The sequence below is a fragment of the Prunus mume genome, linkage group LG2 (assembly GCF_029339155.1).
Source record: "Prunus mume cultivar Tortuosa linkage group LG2, ASM2933915v1, whole genome shotgun sequence".
NCBI lineage: Eukaryota > Viridiplantae > Streptophyta > Magnoliopsida > Rosales > Rosaceae > Prunus > Prunus mume.
Window position 1 is genome coordinate 37132322 of NC_142699.1, and position 11872 is coordinate 37144193.

Below are 11872 nucleotides of genomic sequence, written 5' to 3' on the forward strand. Positions count from 1 at the left end.
CAAAAAATAAAGAAAACAATAATTATTATTGTTTTGTATGTACATGCGACAAAGAACTATTGGATGACATCATAGTGAGGGGTCGTGACTTCATTCCCCATTCCGCATTATCATGAAGGAGGAATTATTTTGTTCATGAAAAGTTTATCCAACCCCATGCATGCAAACCACGCTTGACTCTCCACGCATTCAAAACATAAAAGAGATTTCAATGGATTTTTCTAGCATGACGTTGTTTTATGGTCCAAACTATGTTAGTCTTTAGGATCCAAGTTGTACAAGATTGAGTAAACTTCATATTAAAGAGTTGAATGAAATTTAAGGTTTAAAACATAAGAAGATGATTCGATATTTAACATGCCTGTTTAGGCGCAAATGTTTGCACCGTACACTTGTCGAAATTCATGAGTCCGCACTTATATTCGACACGTAAAAAGGGATTTGTTCTTTGATGAACTAATTAGCAACAAAACACATGGACAAAGAGACAAGGAGACAAGGGAAGGGAATGAAGGGCAAAGAAAATGGAAGAAGAAAAAAAATCCCCAAAAGGAAGTAGGAAATGAAAGAAAATGAATAGAATAAGAGATGAGAATAGAAGAAAGAAAACTTCCAAGTAAACCTCTCAACAAAGAAACACTTTTAATCCCCACTACCACTACTACCACCACAAACCTCAAAATCTTAGGCGTGACATGCCTAAGTGGGGTGCATTATCATCATGCTACCTCTTACTTATCATACCCCCCAACCCCAAGTAGTAACAAACCCCCCTTTTTCATCCAATGCTTCCACATCATCTCTACTACTTATCCCCACCACATCCCCACTTTTCTCTTTCTACATTTTGATCATCGTCTTCTTCTTCTCGCACCTCCGCCGTCCGATCCCTCTAAAATTTTCACCTAATTTCTAATTAAAATTTTAAAACCCCACTTAATTACGATTTATTATTGTAATTATTACTCCGGCGATCCACGAACGTTTGATACACGACGGTTCCGGCAGCCGGGAACTCATCTGCGGCGCAGCTCCGGCACTTGAACCCCAGCGGCTCCAATGCCCCCGCGACACGTGTCCACACCTCGTAGCTCGCGCAAGTGGTCGACACGGACATTGTCGCCGGCCGGAAGACCTGGACGACCTTCTTCAGCATCCGAACGACGTCTTCGCGGTCGTCGTAGACCGACCCGACGCACTCGAAGCTCGCGTAGCTGTAGCCGTCTTCCGGGGTGACGTGGATCGTGGAGTGGCGATCGCCGTCGATCCCGTTCATGGAATAGCCGCACGGGTCGAATGCGAAGTCGCAGATCAGAGCCCTAGGGTTAATTTGGGAAATCCCCGTGAGCTCCGTCATCTCTTTGCCGGCGGAATCGCCGTTCTTGTCGTCGCCGGGACGGCGGAAGAAGTTGCGGGCGAGGTTGCGGTCGAGCTCGGTCATGCAGATTTCGAGGGTGTACAAATCGTCGTCGTCGCTGTCTCCGAAACGACACGTCGTGTTCTGGGTGGACGCAGAGAACACGTGCCAGGCGTGCGAGGGGGTTTTGGAGGGCATGACGGAGGCCTTGCGGTAGCAGAGAGCAGCGGGGAGAGACTCTTCCAAGTAAACGACCTCGTTTTGGAAGTTGGTGTAGGGAAAAGGCTGGGCTCTGGGGAAGATAAAGTTCCCGCGGGTGTAGCGACAGGAGGAGAGGGTGAGCCCGAGATCGATCGACGCGTGGCGGAGGAGGGGAGGGATGGATTTGAGGAGCTGGGTGGTCCCACAGGTCTTGATGATGATCTTGGTAGGGTAGACGAAGAGGCTGGACTCGGATAACACGTAGGCATCGAAGTAGTGATTGGCTACGGCCGAGACCACGGTGCATTGGACCTCATCCAGGACTTCTTGGATGGAGTCAAAGTCAAGAAGCCTTAGGCCAAGCCCAAGAGTGCCCATATTTTTAGGGTCATCCCCAAAGAAGTGTAGCTCCAAGCGCTTCTCAAACCCTTCAAAACCAGACACAGCCATTTGGGTTGATTTTTTTTTTCTTTTCTTTTTGGCCGCACAGACACAAAAACAAACAAGTACCCAATTGAAAAAGCACCAAAATGAAAGTACCCAAATGAATGAACAAGTGGATAGAAGTAGCAAAAGCTAGTAGGATAGAGAAAAATGGAAAGAGAGAAGAGTTTGTGGATTGAGAGAAGGGTTTGTGGAGTGAGAGAAGTTTGTGAGGAATTGAGAGATGAGAGAGAGAGGTGGGGTGTGTGGAATTTATAGGTAGGTGGGTGTGAGGAGTGAGAGAGTGAGAAAGGAGAGAGAGAGAGAGTGGGATGGATGGAGATTGGAGAAGTTAGCTAGGGGTAGTGAGGTTAGAGGGGCATGCGGGTGAGGCAACCAAGAATCATGATTGCAGGCATTATGAAGTGAATAAGGATGATGATATTGAAATGCCTTGCCTTGCCATTTTTATTTTTTCTGTGCAAAAATCTTTCTCCACAGTACAGCACAGCACAGACAGGTACAACAGGCAACGGAATTTATGCCCACGCCTATTTTTTTTTTATTTCCTTTAGATTTTTGTTCTGTTTTTTTGTGAATTCTCACAACCCTGCACTTCTCCACTTACTTGCAGTCAGCAGACAGTCACTGTTCTCTCCCATAAGTGGTTGCAAATCCAACTATGCATGGCCAGTAAATGATTTCTTGTTTCCACTTTATTTCAAATCCATTTGGATTATACATTCACAAAAACATATTTGATCAAATGAATTGGTTTTTAATATCTCACATGTTGATTTGGTAGCAGAAAATTTGTCTGCAGTTTTCTTGACCATTTTGATTGTGCATGGTCTTTTGCTGTGGCAGAATCCATAGTTTTCATTGCTCTGTGTCCCTTGTTGTCTAAGAAATCAGCAGAAAAAACAGGGGAGGTCCTAGCTGGTAAATTGAATTGATTGTGCTAAGAACTGGGGAAATGAATTGGTTTCTGCTTATTCAGAAGCAGCTTGTGATTAGCCAGCGAATTGTGAATAATGTTGTACAAGGACCATATCATGACCAATTTTGATGAAGATAATAAATATGTTTTTTTTGGGGGGGAAACTTTTAATTGGGTTAATTGTGAGTGTAGATTCAAAATAGGATGGGTCAAAATTCAGCATTCACAATTTGAAGCAATTATATCTAAGTCATAGCTTCATAAAACAGAGACATAATTATAGACTAGAGATAGATATGTTCTTGTTCCTATCCCATGCATGATAATAATTATTACTATTGCTTGCTGCTAAGCTCAATTTGCTTTTTATAGCTTTTTTTCTTGCAAGCTTTATAAACACAAATGTGGGTTATGTCAGTTTGTTAAGGCACTTATGCAGCGTGATTATTGATTGGCTAAACTTTATTCTAAAACATGTAACTTTGGAATCAACCAAGAAGATATGAGAAAATCTCAAGGTTTATTGATAAAATTGGAATAACAAAACATAACCCTAACCACCAGTAAAGTATGCTTAAATCCTCCTAGAAATCCTCGAAATAACAAAGGAATTAAAATAGGATAATAACAAAGTTTCTAAAACTGTAAAAACTTTAAAACTGGATTTCGGGCTACTAAACGATCTTGGATGCCCGAAAAGGCTCATACGTCATGGTAAAGCGATGAATTTTACTCCTGACGCGGTTCTCTTCGAATCGACGGATCATGGGCCTGATTCCTAGCTCGAAGCCCAAATTTGCAGTTACCAACTCCTCTTCAATTGCTTCCGCCATCTGTTTTACATCATACAGTATGTCCATCCTCTTTAACTCGAGTTCAAATACCCACCTCCGTAGAGAACTCTAATAAAAAGACCTCTGATATGAGCACTCCAAATTTGAATATGAGGAGGTAGTGGCAAATGGAAAGGTGAAAAATACAGTATAAGATGAAAACAAACAACGGGTTGATAGGGACAATGCTGCCAATTCCTGAGCAGGATTGAGCAAGCAGATGCTGCTGATAACAAAAGGTAGACGTGCCCAAAATATATTATAAGTTAAAAACAATAATAATTTCGTTCACAAAACCAAAAACAAAAGGAATCAGGCGTGGCTGAAAAATAATGAGAATATCCTTGAATTAGGGGGAGACCAGTACGTTAAATCAAAAACCCATTCCTCACATCATTTTTATTCTCCATGCAAATTCATGTACCCATCTACGGTGGCATTATCATCTTTGTATTTTCACCTTCAAATTAGAAGGGTTTCTTCAAACAAACAACTCATTTACACAGGTTAATTAAAAGCTAAACTCTTTTTAAAACGCTTGATAACGAACTTTTTCTAAGTTATATCAAGATTGTATCATAGTCGAGATCAAGTTAAGACATGAGTTGAAAGCAAAATACAAGATCTCGATACATGTCTCGACTGATATATTCACTCTATATAGATATTTTCAAACAAGTTGGTTTTTCCTTATTATAATTACCCCTCAAATAAATGGATCCTTCCCATCCCATGGCATTGGTATTAAAGCATTAATCCTTTGTTTAGCCTCACTTTGATTAGCAATATCAATACTTATTTCAACTTTGATTAGCCTAAATCTAGCAAAACTGAGGCCCCTATCATTACAAACTGACATACAGCCCAACATTCAAAATAAGTTTGTTGGTTTATAATTTCATTCGTCTACCAAGAGTACTGCCGACAAAAAAGAAAAATTATTTTTCCCATACAATGATTTTCCTGTTAATTTTGGTCAGACATAAAGTTGAAGGGAGGAACAGTAACTCTGAAGGAAAAGGGGGTAATTAGTGCTTTGTGGGCTTTCCAAGGAAGTTTCATAGCCAGCCAGCACAGACTACTTCCTCCATCACATTTCTGGTTCTCCTTGGCTTTTAATTCAAGACTATTACTGAAGATTATATATCAATAATTCCAAATCATGAACTAGCTATGAAGAAGCTTCTCCTCAAATAGGTTTTAGGGTTAGGATTATAGGCACATCAAGAACATTGTCTGGTAATATCTTCCTTATTTAAAAGAGGTTTCATGGTCGAATCTCATTCATCTTTATTTGTTGATGAAATAAGTAGTTTAACGAGTTATGTTGTTAGATTCTAGTCTACACACACTCAAAGTTCAAACAAAAGTTTTATTCGATGAAAAATTGAAATTGACAGTTTGATAACATATGATACTAAACATGGTTGATAATAGAATATTGTCATAGATGACAAGGAAGATAAACATCAATACAAAAGCAACCTTTGTAGGATGGGCACTAAGCTGTATGTATAGAGGTGAAAAATATAATTGAAGAATTTAGAAAGGTTGGGAAAGCAATGATGGAAATATGTGAGTTTAGAATCAAATTTTTCTGTTTTAAGAAGAGGAATGATGCAGGATGTGTATGGCGTCATGAATAAATCTTATGAAAGATCGATGTGGCTGGCAGCCCCCATTATGACCACAATCCCACCTCTTTGTGCTGCACGCGCATCACCAAACTCAAACACTATCTCTCTCAAAGCCCACACCACACACTCTCTCTTTCTTCTGCACGCAATCTTCTTGCTGCTTAGCCCCAACAGACCTACTCGCTCTCTCTCTCTCTCTCTCTCTCAACACATCACCATCCACAAAAATGGTCAACCACTTAGCTTTGTTAGAATCAAATCTTACTTAAAAAGTCTCAACCAAACCAAACTATCAAGTGTCAACAAAGTAAGTCCCCCTATCCAACACCTTTTACATGAGGAAAAGTTGGAACCAAAATCTTTCTCTTTAACTTCAACTTGAGACTAATTCATTCTTTAGAAAAATAAAAATAAAGAACGGTAATTTGAAGGGACAAAGAAAGGCATTTTGAAAGACTTTATCTATAATCCTCATTTGGTCCCACTAACCCACCTTTTAAACTCTATTCCCTCCCCAAAAAGCTCTTTTCTGAGTTTTGTTCCAATTAATACAATGGACGTATGTAACGCTCCTCCCACAATAACTAGTTTCATAATGACATGTGCAAGTATACGATTTTAGGGTTTATATTGATAAGATAACTAATGGTAGTCTAAAATGATGTAGATGTGAACATAAGTTCTCCCAATAACTAATGGCATAATTAGCACATTGGGAATCTTACATTTAGGGCTCGTTCGAAAATATGTGTTTTTTTTAAGTGCTTCTGTTAGAAGAAAGGCAACAAATTTATTGAAAATCCTAGTGTTTCCTGGATTACTAGATGAGCACACCTGCTAGGTGCTTTTCTAGAAAGAGCATTTGTGACCCAGAATCACTTATAAATTTTTCTACTAAACGATATTATAAATGTTTTTGATTGTCAGGAAGTACTTTTAGCCATTTCATAAGTACTTTCAAACATAAATTTACACTTTCAGTGCTAATATGATACTTGTGTCTAAAATGACATTATTTTATAGTTTAGTTAGAGTCAAACATTTTAGGTTTGAGTATGAGCTTTTGTTTGATCCATATGGTTGGAGGTTTAAACTCTACAGTGGTAAGATAACTAAATGGAAGCTTAAATCTAGTACAATATAAGCTTGGACTCAAGTATACAAGAACACAAGCAAAGGATACAAAACATGTACATACACTCATTGTAGAATGCAATATTTTATCTCTCCTCCAACCCAAATCAATGAAATCATGTATAGCAACATCTCAAATCCTATATATAATTGGTCCCAGTCATCGGCCCTGTGCACCCCCCGACAACCACCATGAAAGACCCTACAAAGCTACACATCATCAACCATGTGTCCCAACTCCTTGGCACACTTGGTTGGCTCCCCCACTGCCTAGGCCCTCCATGTATTTCAATTTCAGGGCATGTTGGCCCCACCAGGCCCTCCATGGTCGCTCCATTTGCAATTGGTGGGACCAAAATGAATCATAGAATGAAGAAGAGGGCTTGCTCAGCCGCCATGTCATGAGTCTCATACCATGCTTTCACGCGCACAATATATATTTCCAAACATGTTGTAGAACCAAAGATTTGAGATTGTGTGTTATGAAAAAAAATTCTATCACATCCGTGTTATAATACAAGTGAACAATCAACTTATATTTTTAAATATAGATTTATTATAATATAAATATATTAAGTATCAAATAATAATTTCTCGTGTTGTGACAGGTGAGTATTTATATGGGGTGTTTGTTTTTTTCTTTTAGCACTAAGGAGCATCCGTGAGTGCTACTGTACCATGCGCATAGAATTTGCCTAAATGTATATCATGTATTGTGTGGAGTCCACCACTCTCTCACTTGGAGTGCCATCTGATGACATGTTAAATGTTTTTAGTGCACAGCTGAGCAGTACAAGCCAACAAGGATTGGAATTTAGTTTCTGGTTCAGTTTCATCATGATCAAGTTCATGGGTTTTCACTCTCAAGCTTTTATAAAACTCCTTTTGGTTATGGAGATCAAGTTCATGTACTAAAAAAAAAAGGACTGAAATGGTGTGGTTTGATTAGTCCTATTCATCTTGTTTGACTTTTTTTTTATAAAAAATTAAAATTAAAATTAAAAGTGAGCCTTTACAATTGAATTTTATTTCTACGAAAGATAAGTTCAACATCAATGAATATAGCACATCATATTACTCCAAATGAACGAGTTTGTCTTCTCTTTAGTTAATGCTCACAAAAAATTGCACAATATCCAAATTCCAAGTGGAGTTGTAATGCTATATTTAAAAGTGGTGGAAAACTCTTTTTTTAAAGAACAAACAAGAGTTTTTATTGATAAACAAATAAAAGTATAAAACAATTATGTGCTGAATATGGGTAAATATTCTCCAATGACCAAAGGCAACAACATGTTGAATTGATACGGAGAGAATCACGCACAACCCGAAAATGACTAAAATCGCCATATGTGATAATATTGATTTTCAAAAGGGTTAGAAGTGATTTTAAATTTATGAAAAGTAATCACTAATACAAAGTTACTTCTTTACCTATTAAACTACTGTTAACTTTCAATAATTCACCCATTGTGCATTGAGAATTGTGCCAAATTATTAGCTTAAACCAAGTTTGCAAATAACAAGTCAACCACATGTTAGAAGAACCTTGATGATTAGAGCCTCAAAAGGCCAATCAAATTCTCAAGTGGTGGACATGCCTAACTGTGTTTCTTTTAATATTAGCAAGAGTTATATTAGTTAACTACATTTAAATCTCTATCTAGCTACCTTAGGCAATTTCAAGGGTTTATCCTAGGTTTGAGTATCTATACACATGACCCATAATCAAGGAAGAAGTCACAAATTCTTTTTTGAGGGGGTTTTTTTGTTTTCAAAGTTTGGAAGGAGAGGGGATATGCTATTGGAGTTCAAACATGAAACCACTAGTTTACAAGTAAATGCTCTTACCATTGAGCTATGGACCCGTTGAATTTTTTTGGGTGTTTAATATTATTAAAATTGGATTATAACAATTTTATTAAAACACTTTAATTAAGAGAAAATTAATTGTGATACATCCTAATCTAGTGGAAGTGTGATGGCTCCCACCAAAGAATGACATGATACATCCTAGTAGGTGCTAAAGATTCTGAAGCAAACAAGGCATGTTGGGGAGCTTTTAAGTGGCCATAATCTTCCAAGTCACAAACTGCCCCCACATTCTCACAAAAACAAAGCCCTCACCTCACCCTAGTGACCAAACCAAATTATAACAATAATTTTACTCTTAAACTCTTCCACTCTGTCGCACACACCAGAAGACACAGTCTTCAAGTCCTCGAGCCCTGCCAAACCAAAATGCAAAATCTATCTCGAAGCTTGAGAGAGAGAGAGAGAGAGAGAGAGAGAGAGGAGAGATCGTAATCCTCTATACACGCCACATCATTCCACTCGTGCTTTTTTTTTTGTCCACAAAGCCCTCACATCACAGTTCGAATCTCTCTCAATTGCTCCACGCAAGCATCATTTTGCTGTGTGACTTTGTGACTCGTTTTCTTTCTCTTGCCTTGCCTCTCTGCTGTCTCATTCGCTTACTTTTCCTACCTACAGGCCTCAAGTACATAATCCGCAGCAGTGTATTTTTTGTCCATTTTGCACAGTAGATTCACAAGTTCTTATCCATTTTGCCAGCTCTTAACTAGTAATCCTATTTTGTGTTGAAAAAAAGACTGGGATTGGTTTGGGGCACCGAATATGCGGCGGAAGACCACTTCTTTCAACTCCTCACAGTACATCGATATTATCTCAAACTATATTAAGTGTGTTTCACTATATAGTAACTTTTATTGCATGAGTCTATTTCTCACTATCACAGAATAAGAAAAATAGACACATAATTATATACAATCCGATCTATCTAAGATCGTGCAATCCGGTTCATATTGGACCAACTCGTAGTGAGTCAGTGAAATCCAGTTCAGGAAATTTTGGCAGTAGTGGACCCGTGAGAGAAGGAGAAGTGGGGAGTTTCAAGAGAGATTCATGTAATTGAGTGACTCCATTTCCCATGCCTCTTTTTTTGAATGAAGCCATTGGTAATATGAGTTTCTGTCTCTGAGAGAGAGAGAGAGAGAGAGAGAGAGAGAGAGGCAGGCACTTCAGGCATGGATATGTAAGCATGGAGGCCATCATGTTCCCTCTGCTCCAAACCCTCTGTCCTCTCCAAAAGTTATATAACAATTATTAATAAGTTTTTTTTTAATTTTTGTTAAGCCAACCTACTTTCTACATTTCTGACTCACTCAAACCCTATTTTGGGTTTTTGGATTTCACAAAGACAAATCTAGAAGATGCTTCTATTCTCTCTTTCTTTTTTTTAATTTCTCTCACTTTTCCAATGAGTGAGAATGAAAAGTGTTCTTAGGCTTTTGGCAATGGTGGACCAAAAGATAAAAATGCCGACATCTTGGAACTCTTAATCCTTTGTTTTAATACATGTTTAAAGCAGTAAACAAGATCCTAATTGGACTGTATCACCTATGATTACCTCTTGCATACTTCGAAAAGATATTGTGCTGCGAAGCATCTCATGCCAAACAATTGCTTAATTAATTTTTCTTGCTTTTTTCTTTTCTTTTCTGGAGAACATTTCCTATGGAGAGAGGTGATAATATACTAAACTCACACACAATACAGGAATGCTAGGATCCGAATCCAAAACCTTTCATGAGAAAACAATTGCTTTAAACCACTACACCAGTGAATCCTTTGCAATTTTCTTGCTATTTGTTTGCGTCTATTGCTTCATTTCATTAGAAGAAGGGAAAAAAAAACCAATAGTATTTTTTATGAAAAAAATTCTTATAAGCTGGTCTGCATGGATTGAAAATAAGATTAAGAAAAAGGGAATGTAACACATAATCATTATAATGTTGATATGTTATAAGTGGATTGATTATGTGCCTAACGTGACATGAATAATACAATGTATATCAGCAGCAGCAGGATCTCAATCTCAAGTTCTTAACGTTAATAATATATTAATTAATCACAGACAACTTAGGATTCGTACCAATATAATTTGTCAGATCTTAGACACTCCTGCATGCTAGATTAAAATATTTTATTTTTAAATATTCTACTAATTATAATTTATATTCAGCTCAACTAGCATGCAAAAGTATTATGTCTTTTTGAATTGGAATAAGATAAAGAAAGAAATTGAAATTGAAATCAAAATCAAATTACTTATCATGGCTGAATTGACCCCTTCAAAGTTACTGTTAGGCTTGGGGTAAAACTTGTCTGTAAAAAGTAACAGGTTCGTTGTAATGGGGCCCCTGGCCTATTCAGCCCATTATATCAGTGGGCCCAACACTTGTTGATCACCCACCACAGAATCCAGCCATGACATGCCTCATTCCAACTTGTTGCACATGAGTTGTTCTATAACGAGGGTGTGATATATGGAGTATAGATGTGGAACTTCTTATTAACCAAATAATTCATCTGAATAGTAACTTCACTTAAGTTTAATGAAATGATCATATAGTTAATATGATGATCCACATGAGGAGTATATACGGCACCCTCACTATAGAATTTCGCTGCATTACAAAACAATTCAATTGGTAGAGTGATTCTATAGTGAGGGCCTTAGATGATGTCATATCTCTCAACCGTTGGATCAAACTTACTATATATATATATAGCTTTGCTTTCTCTTACCCAAATTGGTGGAATTCTATAGTGAGATGAGACTCTATATCTTAATCGTTGGATTAAATTGATTAGTTTGATCTAACATTTAAGATAATAGGATCTCATCTAAGGGCGTCATAGAATTCTACCAATTTGGGTAAGAGAAAGCCAAGTTTTCTCTTCTGTTTTTTGAAAGAAAAGTTTTGTCCGCTTTGACATTAGTGTTTCATTACAAGACAAATCAATACTTGGGCCTAAACTGTCTTGAAAGGGGTATTTCCAAAATCTTTTTGGAAATGAAACAAAGAACTATCATGGAAGTAGGGAGGAATTTATATAAGTATATATATAAATTTATTTTTAACTTTAGTATAGAGCTGCATGGCAAGAACACAGTTAGGAAAAAACTAAAAACTAAAAATAAAATAAAAGGCAACAAAAAAAATATCTATAAACAAAAAACCTCTTTTAAACTTTTCGACAACCCAAAATACTCGGAGAAAAAAAGGGCAATAAATCTTTCCCTTGTTCTTTTAGTCTTTTTTTGGCTTCACCAAAAACTCTCAAGTCTTCCTTAGTCTAAGATTTTCCGACCTTTTTTCTCTTCCTCACAATTTATGCTCTCTCTCTCTCTCTCTCTACCTAACGTCCCTACCTCTCTCCCATGCACAACCCGCATTTCGAATGTCAATGGCCTCTCCTGCCTTTGCCCTTAGAAGCCTCGAAGGAATCCCAAAAAATTAATACCAAAAGCCGTGACAGG

The 11872-nt window shown here is 37.6% G+C and overlaps 1 protein-coding gene across 1 annotated transcript; it reads right to left on the bottom strand.

Annotated features, from left to right (window-relative positions):
* Positions 1-416: 416 nt before the first annotated feature.
* Positions 417-2974, bottom strand: BUD2 (Adenosylmethionine decarboxylase family protein). The gene has a single exon (XM_008224827.3). The coding sequence runs from the start codon at positions 2006-2008 to the stop codon at positions 941-943; it is 1068 nt and encodes a 355-aa protein (XP_008223049.3). The 5' UTR covers positions 2009-2974; the 3' UTR covers positions 417-940.
* Positions 2975-11872: the final 8898 nt, after the last annotated feature.